The sequence below is a fragment of the Phalacrocorax aristotelis genome, chromosome 3 (assembly GCF_949628215.1).
Source record: "Phalacrocorax aristotelis chromosome 3, bGulAri2.1, whole genome shotgun sequence".
NCBI classification, from domain to species: domain Eukaryota; kingdom Metazoa; phylum Chordata; class Aves; order Suliformes; family Phalacrocoracidae; genus Phalacrocorax; species Phalacrocorax aristotelis.
In genome coordinates, this window is record NC_134278.1 from 63,659,467 (window position 1) to 63,678,815 (window position 19,349).

Sequence of the window (19,349 nt, forward strand, 5' to 3'; positions counted from 1 at the left end):
TTATGATGTCTGTTCCTCAAATTATTTTAAGGAAAAAGCCTAAATGCAATCCGATGGCTATTGGGAAACACAGGGAAAATGTGCCACCCATTCTTTCCTATTTTGTCGATGTATGCATTGTTCTCAGTGCCTCTGCCATATCATAAAAACGTAATGGGAACTGCATGTCGTAATCACACACAAAACCTAAAAACACCAGAACAATGGAAGACCTACTATGCTGTTATCACCAGGCAGTTATAAACATCTAATATTTACCCTTTTTTTTAAACAAGGTTTTATCTGCTTTGTTCCAGCAATGAACTCGTATCACCCTCTAAAAACTCTTCAAAATTACTTTTATAACTCTTCTGTTTTAATTCATCCCTCAGGGAACAATTTTGCAGGGCAATCGTGTTTTAGGATACTTGATGTAGTTCTTCAACTGACAAAAAAAAAGGAGGAAAATCTTCAGTAGGCAATCACAATCCTTCTGGAATTCTTTTCTTCCACTGAAATTTAAGTTCTTTGAATACTTGGATAATTTTCAGCAAATGTACACAATGTTCTTTTCAAAGTGTTTTAAAAAAAATACATAGGTTGCATTTACACAGAATCAAGAAGCATTATATAAAGTTTAATTTAAAAACTTTTTTTTATACCATCACCCTAATCCAAACTGTTTGAAAATTTTATCCTTTCTTGTAAATTTAAAATCCCAACAGCAACGTCTGAAGAATAAAGAATCTACTAACACTGAACAGAAAAGCACTTTTTCATAAAAAGAATGTATCGGCCCTATTTCTGAACAACAGTTGTCTCTGTCATTATGCCATGTCAATAATTTGTTAAAAGGTTTATCTGAAGGTTCTAATTTTAATACTGAAGGATTACTTAGACTTTTTTCTTAATTTCAGATCTTTTTGATCATTTTCTGTTACATGAATGCAGAAAACTCTAGGACCAGTGCTGCGGTATAAAGCAATAGAAGTCTCTAAACAACCTTGTGGTAGGGAGGAAAAAAAAATTACAAAACCAAAACAAAAGCTATTGCAATTACAAGAAAACATTATGAAAAGTTTATTTTCAACTCCCTGCATTTTCATGTTTGGCTCTTATCTGATTCCTTCTGCTTAATTGTTATTTGGAACTGTGCCTTGGAAGACACTACTGCTGCCTCTCCTCTCAATTTGGAAAGTGTGGCAAAGCGGCTCTATTCAGCTTCAGAGCAGTGAACATAATTGGAGCCCTAGTTTGCAGGCATGAAAGGAGGTGCTGTGCCTTTGATTAGAACTACCATCTCTCTGTGGTGTTTATCTGAAGTGTTATTTCTGTCTTCAGTGTCCACAATGCCAAATTAACATTTTACAATGCTTTCCAATGAGCTCCCAGATCTTGGCTACTGCTCAGCTCTCCCTGACGTGGAGCCTGATGTCATGCTCTGCCCTTATTTTAAATCTGGTCCAGGACATTTTAAGAAACATAAGACATTGGGATTTTTTTTCTTTTATAAAATCCTTAAGTCCCACATCACACAGAATTATGAGTTGGAATATGTTGCAAAAGCAGAGAGGTAAGAGGCTCGGAGCCTCGCTAGAATCAGGCTGTCCCAGGACTAAGATAATTTTACACCACCTCTGACTGGGGAAAGAGACATTAATAAGTTTCCAGTACACATACGCAAGTCCCATTTAGGGGAGAACTCTATACACATGCTCTAGGCAAAGCAAAGCTAGGACTGTTAGCGAAGAATGACTACCAGCATAGCCAAAAAGAGTATTTGTTGCCATGCTTTACTCAAAAGAAACAAGTTTACAGATTTTTCTGGCTTTAAAACATGTGCAGGGAAGATATTACAATATATAGCAACTAGTCCTCCGCATCTGGGTGCATTTCACACATCAGTGCCCAACATTGTTATTCTCACTTCTTTTTTTAATGGAATCAAGTGCCCTGTCTACTAAATAAGGGCTTTCTAATTTTATGTTATTTATTGCTTCAGAGGGGGAGGAGGAAGAATTTCCTAGCAGAGTAAAAATAAACTGGACATCATCAGCCAGAAAAAATACCAACACTAACTGATAGAAAGTGTTTCCTTTAATATAAAAAATTATTTAGCACTGTAGATAATTTAGTGAAGTCATTAGTAAAAGTTCACAACATAATACACAAGTAAAAAAATAGATTAATGACACTAACAAGTGAACAAGGTCTACAAGTAAAACAAACAGCACAGTTGGATATGAAATATTTCATTCAGACAAAAGAAAGTATATTTGGCAAGACTGCTGCCAAAGCGGCCAGGATCTCTGACAAAACTGCAATGCACTTTTATTATGTGCAGAAAACCTCATTTGAAAAATATAATTGCCTGGAATTTGCATTACTTGTTTACATTGGTAAGCATGAGTAGTCCCACTGAAGACAGTGTAGTTGCATAGGTAGTTACTCAGCATTCACTTCAGAGCTGCAAAATGCAAGTCCAAGAATATTTGATGTCAGGAAAAAAATTTTAAAAAGCTTGTGTTTTCAGGTACACTGTAATGTCAGCGTTCCTTTGAAATTTAACCATTCTGCACAATCCTCCATCTTACTTAGAGCACATTTTAAAATGCTAATTTAATAATTTATGTAGTGGTTGGGCCAGTGTTGCTCTAGATCACACTTTCACTTGATTCTCTGCTCCCAATGGATCGATCTGCAGTCTACAGAAATGCCTGTTCAGCCTAAGTGGAGGTGTAACCAGATATTAAATTGGTTAACATTGTATTTGGCAGTGGGGTTCTCATGAAATATGAAAGCCTGTTTCAGATTTTATCAGTCCAGTGAGGAGCTGAACATTCAAGTTCTGTTGATTTCATGGAACCCAGGGCAGAAGTCTTCCAGAACAGGTTTACACCATTGTTAAGTCACAACTGGCGCCATTTTGCTTTTTTGAGTATTTCAACTTCTTTGTTTCTTCTTAATCCTAGAAGTAAGATTGTAGTTGCAGCTTTCAACATGTATACCGAGTATCATACCAGTAATTAGAATTAAATTATGACTACACATCATAGCATTCAGGCTCAAAGGCAATATTTGTCTTTCCATTTGTGCTGAAGTTTGAGCCTCTCACTGCCTTTTTCTTCTTCTTCAATTCCACCCCATGGGCTATAGGTTCATTTTCAACACTGTTAGCTGTAACTGATGATACAGGAGTATCGAGAGGCATTAAGTTGTGCTGATTTTCTATCTCGTTCTTCTGTATCCTTTTCTTCTTTTTCTTTGCACCTCTAGAGGAAGATGGATATAAAGAGAGTAAAAGAAACACAAAGTTAGCCCATATTTAGAGCTTTTTCCATCCCCAACTGATGTGTTAGAGCAATTGTCTGCCTGTCCCCCTTGAGTACAATGCTGAAACAGCTATAAAAACTACCATTCTGCAGCAGAACAAAGACAGAAAAAACATGAAGACAAAATATGAGACCACTCCACCAGTCTACTTTTCAACATATCATAGCATTGCTTTGAAAAGAATTGCTCATGATCTTAAAAAGGAGGTAGTCCTGATCAGTAGTCAACAGACGTAATTAGAGAACACAAATTACCAGTCTCCTCCTCTCATAAAAGCCATTGCACATTTTTTTTTTTCTTTCCTAAGCTCAAACACCAAAATACTTGCAATTACAGAGAGATTCCTGGTTTATTTATTCAACAAGAATGAGACAGGCAGGCAAAGTGCATAAGATCAGTTTTCCATTTTAGTTTACCTGAACTAGGACAGATTTATGGAATCAGAAATCACTTTAATGTCTATTCATGCTTATCAGACTTCATACAATGCCAAAAGCATCAGTCAAGCTTCTGTATCTTTCCCCATTAGCACCTTTAACAAGGGAAGTAGGCTGGTCTTGCAGGTGATGCCAGGGATTATGCAGATGTTACACCATGAACTCCCGCTCTTGACAGAAGTTGTAACTTAACTATAAATATGTAGTGATACTTCAATCATACGCTTTCAAGGGCAGGTACTGTCTTTGTTCAAAATCTGTGTTGTGCCTAGCACAAAGAGGTCTTGGTTCGTGACCAGAACTGTTATGTTGACTGCTGCTGAAACACATAAGTGAGTGGATGAATCAAGACTAAAGAATGCAATGAGATGTGTGCAGTTTCCCCAAAACGGGTACTGCAAGAGCATTGCTGTTGGTGATACTGTCCTAATGTAATCATACTTCGTAAAGGAAAATGTTTACACGTCAGCCTTGCTAATGGACTGATGACTCTCTGCCTACAGTTTGAATTTTTTTAAGCTAAATTGTGTATTCCTGAATACATGAATTGCTGCAGCTCTAATACTGGAAGATCCTGAAAGAAAACATTCTGGAGTTTAAGACCCTCTGTGTTCGGATTCCTGGAATGATTTGAGAAGTACTGTTGCAGGAAACCAGGGAACAAAATCATAATTAATCAGTGATATAAGTACCAATCTACCAAACTGAGTGTTCTGCTGGGTCTGATGCATAATCACTTGTAAATTTATGCAGAGAGCACTACCTAGTGTAGCTCAACAAAACCGTACAAATGGGAATACATCTTAGGAGATAATGTATCTGACAAATAGCATCTAATAATTAATATTCAAAGGGTGAGGGTACTATGCACATTTTCAGTATACAGCTACTCAAAATTTGAGAAGTAGTTTTCATCTTTTTATTATCTGAACATCAGATGTGGTGATGTATCACATCTTTGAGATACTTAGATAAAAACCTGACTTCACTTAGCATCTGTTATATGGACATAGTTAACTGCTTGGCTACGCTAAAAATCTACTACCACCTTGGATAAAATTTGTTTTCCAGTTGCAAAACCGTATTTTCCATCCAGAAATTCTGAAAGACAGACATGTCATAAGAGCTTGCCATTCAGTTTCTTTTACAGCAGGTATTGTGGCCATAATGAATACTGTTCTAACAGGCAAAACCAGCAATCATTCATTTCAAGGCTCAAAGAAAGGTATAGTGGGCTGTGCAGGTGCTAACAGTTTCACTTCTCCACAGTGAAAGTACTTGGCAATCGCTTCTCACTTGATTCTTACAAAGTTTATTTACTGCATAATTCCTGTTGTATACTAGCATGTGAAATGGATATTAAGTGTATTTTCACAGAAAACAGGAAGATAACAATGTTTCAGGTAGAGCAACTATTTAAATACTTGGACCTCAAGACATGTTGATACTGCTTTTAGATGCTAAAATAGAAAACTTTTCCAGTTAAGACCACAACACTTGCATGTGTGTCATTTTTTTAAGGTTATTTCAAGAAACATCAACTACAGTGATCAAGAAAACTGTAGTTCTGTAACAGCCCCTGCAGGTCATGGTTTCAGGTACAAAGTAGTGAGAGTTTTCATGAAAAATATGCAGCCACGTTTCTGAGATGTTCTATTATCTAATCTGTACTATATAGATAGCCTATAAACAGAAATATGGAACAGTCTTTTAAACTACTGGCATCAGAAATGCCAGAAGATCATTCTCTCTTCTAGCTCTCAAAATAAGGCAAAAACTTGTAGTTTCTTCTGAAAAAAACTTGGTACATGCAGTCACTGCTATAATTACAAAGACAAGTGAATCATGTTTTGTTATGTTCTATTTCATGGAAGAGCTTGCAAAGTACATACTTTCAGATTCAAGCTTTACATTAGGAATAGACATTGCTCAGATTTGCATTCTGATCTTAAAACACGTAGTGAAAACTACCCTCTCCACATCAGATAAAACACAAGCACTGGGGACAAATGCAGCAAAAACGTAATAAAGCCTAGAATGCCCTGTACATGGAAGGAAAATCCAGCACTGTGAGGTACTGACATGCCCATCTTCCTGACAAGGTATAGCATCAAACACTACCTCATGGCACCTTTTGCTAATGATCGGGTATAACTGGCTCAGTACCCTGGAAAGCTTGTGAATGAGGCTCTGCAACACTGCTCTTTGCCCAGGTGGGACAGCAATGACATGAAGCATGACTTCAGACTGGCATCTCCATGATACTCCTGCTCCCTATAGCTCAGGAGCAGGGAATACATTCCAGTGACCCAGGCATGTAGGTGTCTTCTCTCACCTTTCTGAAGTGTAAGTGAAGCAGTTTTGGGTCTCTGGTTCTTCAGCATGACACTTCAGTGTGATCTCTTCTCAGGACAGCCTGAGTTTTCATTAAAGTGGGTATTTCGCATTTGATACGACTCAAAATTCTTGAAGTTGATTAAATAATTTGTGATTCCACATTTTAAATCTGTAGTCCCACATTCTTCAGTGGATGCCCTGGAAAGGTCACTCAAAACAATTGTTTCCTGAAGTTCTACTAATGGAGTTGAGTCATACCAAATTTTTGATAGGGGCTTCTAGCAGACTCTGTCAACCGTCACAGTAACCGTGCTTTTAAGGCATTTCCTTCCTTAATGTACATCCTATCAGAATAGTTATGCCTAGAATTCAACACTGAATTCTGTCAAATACAGCCCATTCCTCATCGTATGTGAGAGTTAAACTTCCCACCCGCAATTTATTTTCAGATCTAGATATGGCTGGAGATAGAAAATTAAGATTCAAAGGTAAGTTAAAATGAGATATGTATCTGCATCTACATCATGTATGCACAGATTATTCATATGGGGAGGGGACCAGTCTGGAAAATGATCAGTGAAATAACTTAGATGACAGATACCTGTAATGACAAACACAGGAAGTATTTTCGGATGTATTTTTTGAAGTATAAATGGTTGCAATAACTAAAGATATTGTGGAAGCTCTTGTTCAAAATGTTGAGATCTTATCTGCTTACAGCTTTCACACAACGAATACATACAATTTAAAAAAAATGCAAGTGTCACAGTGAAAGCTTGCATCTTTTCAGTATGTGACAACCTTTTGCAATTTTTAGAAGGTGCAAAAATAGTTTGCAGTTTGTAGCAACAAAGCCTAATACATTGCTAAGGGATGCCACAGGGCAATCCCATATCCCTGAGTTTTGATTCTCATGTACATTATAAGCCCTTGCTCTTTTCATGGGAGAGACTGCGTGTACACACACGTGTGTGTGTGTACGTATATACAGACTGTTATTTCCTTCTCGTTTCAGGTGTGAAGCACTTTTTGAACGATAATCCTAAAGCTAACTTCTTGCTTTGCTTGCTGAAACAAAATAACCCTTGCAATATTTCTCGCATCTTCCTAGAAGCAGTTGTAGAAGTAACACTGCAAATTGTTTTAAGTATTTCTTGCTTACTGTGTTGCAGGTGATCCTCTATCTGTGTCACACTCGGAGCTAAATTTTAGGTCCCCTGACTTACTGATTACTTGTGACACCTGTAAAAGAAAAAAAAAAAAAGCAGGAAGGTAAAAAGACAGACAGACAATGGGGCCAACACATGTACATAGAAAACCCACCAGCTTCCTGAATAAGGAGAGAATATACCTCATTTGAAAAAGAATGTCTATCAGCCATAAAATGTTAACTCCTATGTGGTTACAAACAAGGAAACAGTACCCTGCTTTATAAAAAAAAAAACCTACTTGCAAACAAAAGATAGCTTTCAGGTATCTGTAGAAACAAGAGGTTATGAATCTGCTTGAAGTAAGCTTAAAATACACATGGTCTGTAAAGAACTGTTATTTCTGCTACTACACGAATAAAGACGGAATGCTAAAAAGCCATCTTATTGCATAGTTTTAACAAGAGAAACCCATCTATTTTTTAACCCTGCAAGTTTCAGTCAAAAGCAGTTCAAATCACTCCATGTTACTTTATAATTCAGGACTAAAGCCAACGAACCAAACCAACCTGGAAGAGTTTAAGTAAGTTCTCTGATTTCCAATGTAATTAATGGGTCTCTGTGCAACTCGCTCCCTATATAAACAAACATCTTGTAACTCTAACAAGTCTCATACTGCAAGAATCCCTGTAATGAAATACGAGTGCCCTCCCTGAGTTTACTGTCTTCAGGGACAGATTATTTTCCTCTACCTTCTTCCAGGCTGTTCACAAATACCTGGTAACTACCCATGCAGATTCAGTTTCATGGAGAGCAGAAGCCAACACAACTGACAGGTCTTATGTCTCACTCAAATTTTGCTCTTTGGGAAGCAGGCATACACTATACATCCACCCAGGAAATTCTGGCCTCCAGAGAACCACAACTGAGGGAAAAAAGCTCTGGAAAGCAGTTCAGTTTGACAGGACAGCTATGTTCTGTAAGCATCCGTTTGGTATGGCACGGATGAAAGAAAAAAAGACATTTTATCCAGGCAGGCATTGTGAGAGTGGGGACTGGTTCCTATGAAGACCTTGGAAAGCTAGGAAAAAAGGTCTCTTTCAGGATACTGGAGCCCTAGGCCAGAAAAGGGAGGGAGAGATTAGATCTGGTACTTTCCAAAAAATAAGATTATTTTCAGGGAGTAAAGGAGAAAAATGGGCTTGAAACTAACTCAACCCTCAAAACTTGGCCCACATTTACGATTTTTTAAGACTGTTAGTTGAATTTTGGATTCATAGTCAGCCTAAAGCAAGACCTACTGCACTGTTTCTGAGTTTCTCAAATATCCCTAGTGTCAAAAAGATCAACCCATGCAGTTCTGCCAAGCAGAGAGCTACTTATCTGCTTGTAAATAAGATGCTTAATGTTCTGCTATCAGCCTGAATTGCTCCCAGAAACAGACAGTTACCGACATTACTGTCTCTAGAACCCCAGTTAAAAAAATGAACAGTATTAGGAAGAAAGTACCATTCAGGAGCTCTGGAGTGCCTAAGAACAGTACAGCACCAAAAAAAAGTAACCACAAAGTCAACAAGAGCTTTCTGGAAGCAACAGAGAAGAAGAAGAAAAAAGTTACAGTTCTTGACCTTCTAGTTTGCCAATTGTTCATTTTATTTTGTGTGACCTCACAGGGAAGGCGTACCATGGTTCCTCCATATTTAACTTAAACAGAGAGAAAATAGAAGGTTGCTTCACAGCAGTTCTTTTTATCACTTAATCATTAGTTTCAGTATTTTAAAGCGGAATGAAAATACTTTGTTTTCAGACACTAAACGTATCCATAAGAGATTTCAAAGCCCTAATAAATAAAACTTAACATTCCCCTGCCAAGTACTGTTGTCCAATTTTAATTTGGGGTAAAGTGAGAGAGAGATGAAAATTGTCTTGGCACATACAAATGCAGACCATATTGGAAGCAGAACCCATATCTCCCAAACCTCAGACTTAGGCCTTGAACAGTTTAATAATTGTCTTAAACTCTAAACAGAATTAATAAAAAAAATCTAGTTAATGTTAGTAGTTGAATGAAATTTGAACTTTTTTGCCTTGGTCCTGCTCCCTATTATTATTTTATTAGTTTAATATTATTTTTCTGCTGACTTAGAAGAAACAGGGTCAAGCTCCCATTGATTTATTGAATTCATACAAGCACACTGCCCACAACAACCATGTTCAAACATTAGTCACTAAATTAGTCTGCTGAAATAACACAGATTGCTGGATTAGTTCAGAGAAAAGTCAGCCTGTTACAATATAATAATGTACTGTTGGTGGAGCTAGAAAGAAAAATCTACTTCACACACAAAATCCTTGTTAATACCGTAATAAACTTGAGACTAAGTCAATGGTAAAGTAAACACAGAAGAAGGAAATAGAATGTCACTGATATGAAAATACAAGGGAGTGCTGTAAAGGGAATGACTCTAAGTAATTAATACTTCCTTCAGCATTTATAACCTTGCAGTTCCTTCCCATATACCATCATGAATTCACTTAGCTTGCAGTCAAAACAAAAACTTTTTCTGATGATCCTATGGAAATGATGTTGAACTAGGCTGTTTTACCCTCCTTTTTGAGTAAATATAACAGAATCTCAATATTGTACTAATACTATAACCAAATATGGACCCTTCCAAAGCACAGTTTGGCAGAATTCCTTTCAGTGCCACTACAGAAGACTGACTTCTCTTATAAAAAACCGACTAAGTTTTTTTATACTTACAGATACCAAAAGACAGAAAATGATCTTGTTTTACAGTTAGAAGATTCAAATATCCACTAAATTAAACTGCTTAAATGATGTTCTTATGATCTGTTTTAAAAAAAACCTGCTCATCACACAGGCTTTCATCTATTCGAGCACAGTGTTTCAGTATGGGTACCAAGGAAGTAAAGCACACAATTAGAGACTATCTTGGAATAGCTGTGTTCATCTGACGTGGCAACTAAGGAGAATTCCTAGGGTCTGTAGGGACAGACTCCCAATTCTCCAGAGTACAGTTCAAGTATGATACCTTTCTTACCTACAAACTTTCAAGTACGTAATGAGGCAGGAAATAGATATTAGACCTTTTTGAAGCAGATCTCTCTGCCACCACCTTCTCTTCCACATACCTCTGTGTTGTCCCTCAGCCCACTCCTTGAACTACTTTTCCCACCCCAGTGATGTGAGCAAGCAGTAGCAGTACTGAAGGCACAAGTGGCCGTCAGCGGCAGATGAATGAAGGCAGTGCAGGAGCCAGTGCAACAAGGGGATGAAGCAGCAGGAGGAGCACAGTGAATGACTGAGTGGAGGCTGGGAAAACAGGCAGGAGGTATATGGCCAAGGAGGTAGTGGTAACACTTAGAAACTGAGAATGCATCACGGACATGCTAGTGTAAGGAGCAAGCCACAGAATTCTAGAGTATGGAGGGGCTGAAGAGGCTGTTGATCTCTTCTTTCCTGTTTCTAAACCTCTTGACCTCTTGTTTTGCACAGGCAGATCTCACAGGAAACTCCAAACAGCTCTGCACTATTGTCACTGTGTCTATTAAGATTCAGCAAACCTAGCGTAGTAACAGATACAGCGTTAGCTATTAAATTCCTCTAGACTGCAGAGCTAAAATATCAATACCGCATTATTAGGGCTCTGTCTGTTTTAAAGAAAAAGATTGATGTGTCACATAATTCTTATGCTTGAACTTTTCTGTTCACAAGAACAAATACTGAACACAGCACAAAAAATGAGCTTTGTATAGTGCCACTAATGGTGTTCAATTTTGTTGCCATATTCAAATTCTCCATCCTTTGAAAGATATAGCCCACCAGAAGGAGAGAACATCAGTTCATATCAGCTGTAGACGCTTCGATTTTCTGAAACTTCTTTTGCTTTGTTTACCACCATAAAAATAAAAATTGTAACAAAATATATACTTTCCTTTTTCAGAAGACTTGCTTGCTTGCTTTGCAGCTCATTTGGCCTCAGTTTTTTGATAATGTTGTCTCAGTGTTGCCACATAAGAAGCAACGAAGGCAAAACAAAGGATAAATACACAAAAGCATTTCAGTTCCTGACCCCTGCTGTAGAATCCACAGCATTAAGTCAAGCACTAAACCATCCCTGTGCAACTTGTGGAAACAATCATACATATGACAACACACTTCATAGCAAAACCTAAAGCAGAGGGCTTCTAAAAGAAATACCAGGGAGGATGTCTCATCCCAAGCCTTCAACTTTGGCAGTGCTTTCCTCTAGGCTGTGCAGCGTTGCCTCTAAGACTGATGATGGTCTGCAGAGGTACTCCGATAGACTAAGAGGTAGATGGACAGAATGGAGTGGTGCAGGCAATCTATTTAGTTGATTCAAGCCATGAAAGTAAAGGCGCTTGCTCTATAGCCTATTCTGCACAGGAGAACTATCTCATAGAAGCTGTTTCTACAGAACTTGATCTAATTAAAGATTCAGTGGATCACAGACAGCAAGAACGAACATGTCTCTGTTTTTTTTCAGACTAGTCTTTAGGACATTAAACTCAATACTGAGTTCGTATTTTGTTTTCTATTACACAGTCCATGGATAAAAGATTTATAGCAATGTACTTAAGTCCCCAGAACCATGTTGATGCCTCCTGTCAAAACTGTGCTAACAAGTCAAGTTTGGGAGAAATGCTGTGATACCATACCGCACTCATCATTTCTTTCCTGCTGTCCTGCACTCCTCCACAAATTTCACCATTAAATGAACAACTGGCAGGGAGCTTTGCTAGTGGATTTACATACTCTTCTTTTGCCACGTCCTTCCTATTTAAAATGCAATTGACTTATAATTGCTTTTTTCCCCCTCTCTAGTGTTTTTAAATAACAACCCTATCTAAATCAGATTCTCCATATAGTAACCCTTACATCTACCAGTATTAACTTAGCTGTGAGTATCTAGCAGAACCATGGCTCTGTATACAACAGAGACATTGGTACGAATTTCCATCTTTCTCATAAAACGCAGCTAAACCACTGTAGTCTTTAGGACTAAGCCAACACTCACTAGCTTCTCCATCCATGAATGCTAGAGCCACAGGCAGAGAAGACTTTGCCTTGTTTAGTCATTGAAACTGCAAAACCCTGGACCTGTTCAGGGCTTGGAGAGACCAGCAGGAAAGCTGGTGGGTGAAAACCGTAGTCATGGCTCAACACTGACAAATAGCATATTTCAGAAATGAAATCAACTAAACAACTATTTGAGGGACAGCAAAAGAAAGAGGAGGAACAGTGGAGAGAAGATACTTCAAACTGAAGCACTATGGTTTAGAACAGCTGTTTTCAGTCTTGAAGCCTTGCCCTCTGGGAATTTATCTGTGGTTACAGCTTTGCATTAGAATTTACATAAAAATAGTTCATTCCTCTTCGGAAAGAGGCTATGAGGGCCCGAGGAGAAACAATGGGGACAGAGAAGTTAGTTTGCTCCTGAGAACTACCTTAATAATATAAATATCCCTCAACAGTATTTTTAGTTCTGCTTGACCAGTTAAGGGGCTCAGCCTGATTCTTCCCATCTTTAAACAGACCAGTCACTTACAGCAAATGACTATGGATGTCACTTCATCTTTTCTTTTTCCCCCCAATAGATATTCATTTGCTTATAGACCAGATACCTTTTCTTTCAATGACTCAAATAATACTAGACCCAGGTGCAAACATTTTTTGAGACAGAACACATTAGGAACCACAGAGGTGGTCTTGGAGTTGAAAAAGAAAGAGCTACCAGCTTACAAATAAAGTAGCACCACACATGCTTAAGGGGTTAATTCAGCTTGAACAGTACAAACTGCATTTTAAAGGGAAAACAGAATATCTAAAAATAGGAAGCTACAAAACTGAAAAGGTGAAATATGTTAATATCGGGTAATGTTTAAGGGAAAATGGTCTATTCCTCGTGGATGGTAACATAGTAACATTTCCTTCAGAAGAAGGATTTCTTCAAGAACAAAGTAATTACTATTTAAAAAGTAGTATTTGCAAAGATGTCTCTATCCTATAACACCTATTCAACAGTTTATGTGGAAGACCACACAGCAGCTTTGCTGACTGATGCTAGAAAAGCATAGTTTCTTTAAGCCCAGATGTCAATGCCTTTAGAAAGAGATATCTGTAATCATATTAGGCATGAATGAAGGCCAGAATTTTAAACTTCACTGTAATACACAATCTAATTCAATTGGGTATCACATTTTTGTGGGTCTGCAACCTCTCTGAACCTTTAAAAAGAACACACTTCATGAAATGTTGAAAGCCTTTAGCTCTATTCATTGCAAGAGTTCCACTGTATTAATTCTTTAATGTTTCCCTCATTAACACTACCACGTCTTTGGTCCCTCCTCTTCTTATAAGATAATCAATCCCTGACGCGTTGCCCAGTAACCTGGAGAAAGGCACCATTAACAGAAAAAACAGAAACAGCACAAATTGTAAAATGAAAGTTTTTGATGAAACTGATAGAAAAATTTCTAGCTAGTATTTTTGGAAATATTTTTGAGCAAGTTTTCTGTGCTTTGAAATTTTTAAATCTAATAAATTTTGAGCCCACAAACACACCCACACCGAAACAGCTCAAGCCCAGAGGAAAAGCATCAATTGCTCGGCAGGTTAGTTTCAGACCCACTAGGCTAAATGTTCAGAAAGTCTGACAACCACCTACTGCAGCGTAAAAAGAGTGAGAACATGAATTATTTATGTGAACTGTGATAATCCCAAACTTTGCTTAAATATACATGGAATCAAGTTTTGATGATGTCTGGGTAAATAATCCAAACTGTGCAATAATAATATAGTTCTTGAAGGTAACCCTTTTCTTTTCACGCTTATGATCATTATTTTACACCTTAATATTTTTTCAAATAATATTTTCTTACACATTTAATGGACATATTAAATTACTGTTTTGTTTTTGTCTATTATTACTTCCCACTATTCTCACATAACGTAGAATCGAGTCATTAACATTCAGAATCCAACCAGATGCACTTTATATAGTGAATGGTAGGCCACCTTAAATTATAAAAATTATTCACAAGATTTTATAGACAGCAGAACATTTCTGGCCAAAGCCCCTCCCCAAAACCAAAAGACACTCTATTGACTTTGAAGTGCCTCTGATTTGCCAAAGTTTTGCAAAACCCAAATTCTGGTTTCTAATAGAACCCTATCTGAATTCCTGTCATTTCTGCCTTCAGCTTAAGGAACCTGAAAACAGCACATTTACTGGAGCAGCCAGATGACAAGTCTGTCTCTATCTCTTGGGATTCTTCATCAGTGCAGTGAGAACTTCACTCCATGAAATTTCTATTGGCAGTTTACATGTATGTTGTAATTAAAGATGATTATGACCTAATTTTGTGGCTCAGGAGTTAAGTAACTCATAAGGCAGGAAAACAAGGTTTGCATAAAATTATTATGCTATGAATGCAAAGCTGATGGTAGAAAGCATTTTGAAAGCAGGTTCTTTGAACTACAACTTTCTTCTATTATTTGCAAAGATTAATATTGGATCTTGAGTACTACACCCTCTTCCTAAGTTAATGATTCCATTTTATTCATTCATCATAAAATTCTGAAGATTAGCTACATATGCATTTATAATATCTGCAGTTGGAAACCTGTTTTTAATTAGACTATCTGGTACTCTCAGTAATTAAAACCATAGTATTATTCCACATTTTAAGTGCCCTATTTAGTCTCGTATGGTAGCAAAATCTATTAAGTAACTGCTATCATTTTCATAGTAACTGTACTTCTGCAGTCTTAACAGAGCTCAATATTTAAGTATTCCCTAAAAAAAAAAAAACCCAAACAGAAATAACAATAGGTACAGCAGACCTGTATATAACTAAGTATTTGGGAAAACATGTTTGTGGCCAAAACCCAAAACACAACCAAAAAATTCAGTTATATTTTCCTGCTTGTGGTAACAACTTAGGTGATAATTAATTATTCAATAAATATTTTTTGATTTTAAAAACTCCCACATGCTTAATTGTCTGTCAAATAAAAAATCATAGGGTATTACAAAATAATGATTTTTCATATTTCCTATGTAAAAGAAATTGGCATTTGCTTTCATCAGCTCTAATGAAAAAAAAAAAGAAAGGAATAGGAAGAAAAGTTGCTGTGTCACTGCTGCAACACAGGAACTGCCATAACCGATCAGCCCCCTCAGTGGTCTTCCTAGCAGTTTTGTCTCAGAAGTATCTGGTATTGCCTAAAGCCAAAGTGCTGTAGAACTCTCCTTCATTATGACAATCAGCTGAATGATAATTTGTTTCTTCTACGAGCACTCTGCAGCTTTTGTAAAACCATTACACTTCAGTGCATCTCAAGTCTTACAAAGAGATTTGACTCTGTCTGATTCAACTCACTACCTTCTTGGTGATTTATACAGTGCTTATGTAACTTGAAAATAAATTTAAAAAATTAGCCAGATTTGCATTTCCCAGTCATTTAGATGCTTTTGGAATCTCAGCCATTACCCTCAGCCTAAAATGTGTTATTAAAAAAAACGTAATCCCTGAGCGCATAAGTTTAATAGTGTCTTATAGTAGTTAGGTTCACTAGGTTAACCAAGTGTGGCATAAACATAAATTTCCTTCTACCAATATTAGGTGTGTTCCATTCCAGCTTAATGTTCCCTGATCTCATTTAACAGCAGAAGGGAAAAAATAAGAAAGAAGAGTGCAACCAATTCACCTCTCTATATCATGTACTATTTTGTACACTCTCTTCGCTGCTCCTTCTTTGATAGTTTAATCTTGTAAGTACATCCTCTTATACCATTTTTACAGGACTTGCAAAAATTTCATTACTTTTCTCTGACTCTTTACGATTTTGTAGTGCCCTTGGATGCAGTGCAAGATAAAAAGCAACATATTTGCTTAGTTTCGGACTGTTACTGTACACTTTATTCATCACATGTTTGAATATCTATATGTACTACACAGACTACTACAGAATTCCAACTAATTTTTAAATATACAATCAATTTAATTCAAAGTACCAGTAGAATTGAAGTAAAATATTTACATGAAATAGTACTAAAACTGAGTGTTATTGAAAATGTGCCACTAGTAATACAAAAACTCTTGTTAGAAAAATATGTCAACCATAGACAATTGGGAAAATATAAGTAATCAAAACTAAACAAAAGTTACTTCTCACAAAGCTGAATAATAAATACTGGTTGTAAATGTTAGTAACGTTATTTAGTGAACATAAAAATTTTACCCAGCAAATCAACTAGGTTCTTACTAGATTAAAACAGAAAAAAAAGATGTGGATAAAAATTGTCAAGTCTTTAATGACAGTAAGTATCTCAGCACTTCTCCCTTTCCTAATCTGCGTATGAGCGAAACTGGGTGAGTATAGCAACATATTCCCTCTGGGACACCTTCTTTGCCTCCAGCAATGTAGAGAACAGATGAAAGAAATCTTCATTTAAGGGGGAATGGACACAAATTGCTCTTGGGGAGATTCCGATTGGACACCAGAGGGAAGTTTTTCACAGTGAGGACAGTCAACCATTGGAATAACCTCCCCAGGGAAGTGGTTGACTTGGCCACATTGGACACTTTCAAGAGTCGTCTGGACAGGGTGCTGGGTGATCTTGTTTAGACTCTGCTCTTCCTAGAAAGGTTGGACTAGATGATCACTGAGGTCCCTTCCAACCTGTGATTCTGTGATTCATGCTCTCCAGTAATGTTGTAATTTTTCCTATATTTGTTCCAGTCAGCCTTCACACAAGTATCTGGAAGTAATGCGCCCTTGTCTTAAGACAATGGTTCGGCTATGAATTTCTCAGCTACAAAGAGGTAAAAGATACTTTGGATTCATTATTGCTGCTCGGTGTAGTGATTATTTCTGTTTTTAAAGTATAGTTAGAAACAAAACACTTAGTAATTCAATTTATAGCAGTTGGCTTCAACAAGACAGCTGCTTTTGACAACACTGCCAAGTGAGTAATATGTACTCAATAATTTATTGAATGTTACCTATCTCTATTCACCTACTGAAAACTATAAAAACTATTAAAAGCCATACAAAAAGGTTAATAGAAGTAGCTTTGAGTGTTTTAACCTTGAACACTGCAATATATATTATGCAGCAAAGATTAGATAAATCATCTGAAAAAAGAAAAAAGTCCTAAGCAACACAGCATACATTTTGAGTCTTGCAAATCAGATGCAAAATATTAGATTCAGTTTTAGAACAGTACATGGAAAAGTTAAATTGTTTGCAATAGATCTGAACAAAAGTAACTTTTAAAGTAGTTATGTTAGTACCATCTGACTAAATGGATAGCTGTGGAAAGCACACTTAAGGAGGATGCAAACTTTTTGGAATTAAAAAAAATCTTAAATTCTAAGTTATTGAATTAATTTCTATTACTTTTTTTTCTTTTTTTTTTTGCTTACAAAGTATCCCATGTTTTAAGACAATCATCAGTCTGACTTCATAGAAGGGGAACATAAGCTATGCAAAGTTTCTAGTCTCTGTCCAGAGAACCGAGAGTCATTTGGCCTGCTTTGCCCATAGCAGTATCTCTAGAAATCTGAAGAAAATAAAATAAAAATCAACCCCCTGGATTTTTTTTCCTTGACTAAAAACTGGCTCTTGTTTCTTTGTTCTTCTGTTTGTACTGTATTCTGACTGCTAACTAAAATCACAGAAACAGGTATGTGTCTGCATACAATATAGTATGCGATATATAAACAACAACATAGTGGAGATATCAGATATAGTCAAAACAAAAGCCTTTCTTTCCTTTGCTCCTCCAAACTATGAAGTCTCTGTAGTCTACCCTCCTGAGCAATGTACAGAACGGGTGCAGTCATTCACATTAGAAAACCGTCAGCAGCTTTTAAACGGAAACATCCATTGACAAGTAAACACGTTTAGATGCAGCGTATCTCCTGGTCTGGTAATAATGCTTTATAATCACTTTGTACATATTTAATTAGGATATTATTACATGGACTGAAAAATTCTAGAGAGAAAAACATCACAGCTTTCTCTTACACAACCTGATAGACAAGGAAATTTCATGGCAGAAAATTTGAAGAATCTGTGGATCCTGCACATGCCAAGAATGACAGTCAAGTGCTCAAAAGTATGTCGTGTTTTGACAAATCCATGTTGTTTCTTCAACTGTTATTTACATCAGGTAGCTGTGAGAGATACTTCTGTCAACCTTGGAGTCAATGGGAGATTTGCCACTCATTACAGTGGTGCCAGAGTAGGCAGAATATTTAATTGACACGCAATGAAACAGCTGGTTCCACAGGAGACAAACGTTAGACATCTGCTGAAAATCTACCTGCTTGCCTGAAATAAGGTCTACACAAAATAAAGTTTTCCAAAAAGGATCAAAAGTTAATACAGTCCACCTGTCACACAGAAGACATACTCCACCACCATTTTCAGAATCCTTGCTTCTCAAATTATTACCTTATGTAGTGTTGGAGAACCTTCCTCTGCTTCTCTTGGTCCTTCAGGTAGGAGAGGAGCAGAATCTGGAACTAATCCTGAAGGTTGTTCTTCATATTCTTCTGAAAACAGGATCCATAATTCACCATTATGAGAGCCATGAAAGAATTATGAAAGCATCTACTTTATGTGAACAACCGTGACATTATAATCTAGCCAAAAAAAGGGATGTGAACTGAAAGAGGTGAAAAATGTTTGAAGCCAAACATTGTATGAGAATTTATAAAAATTTGCCCATTAACTTTTATTTATATTAGTAAACTTAGATTTAAATGTAATTTTTATACAGGTAATTTATATAGGTAATTATATAAAAAAACCAATCAAACATTTACATGACTAAGAACAAAGCAATGCGGCTGATACTTAATAAATGTATCATATGCATTTCTTTTGATTCAGTAATAAGATGGTCACTAACTGAAATAAATTATCTACCAGTGTTTTCTTGCACAGTTGGACAACTGCCTCTTTTTTTAAAAGCAACAGGCCATCACTGAAGACTCTTCCTACAGGCTGCTCTCTGCCTTATTTTGCAAGGAAGAAAGGAAGAGGAAAATTCAC

At 36.8% G+C, this 19,349-nt stretch overlaps 1 protein-coding gene across 3 annotated transcripts in view; it reads right to left on the reverse strand.

Annotated features, from left to right (window-relative positions):
• Window positions 1–2,058: 2,058 nt before the first annotated feature.
• The window catches only part of AHI1 (Abelson helper integration site 1), a 98,125-nt gene continuing 80,834 nt past the window's right edge, over window positions 2,059–19,349 (reverse strand). For 2 of the 3 annotated variants that reach the window (XM_075087696.1, XM_075087698.1), the window contains exons 23-25: window positions 18,747–18,847; window positions 7,249–7,328; window positions 2,059–3,251 (exon numbers count right to left, since the gene is read on the reverse strand). In XM_075087696.1, the coding sequence (XP_074943797.1) occupies window positions 3,023–3,251; window positions 7,249–7,328; window positions 18,747–18,847 (410 nt within the window). In that variant the 3' untranslated portion in view covers window positions 2,059–3,022. The remainder of the gene's footprint in view (window positions 3,252–7,248; window positions 7,329–18,746; window positions 18,848–19,349) is intronic. The other variant, XM_075087697.1, reaches the window with a different exon arrangement.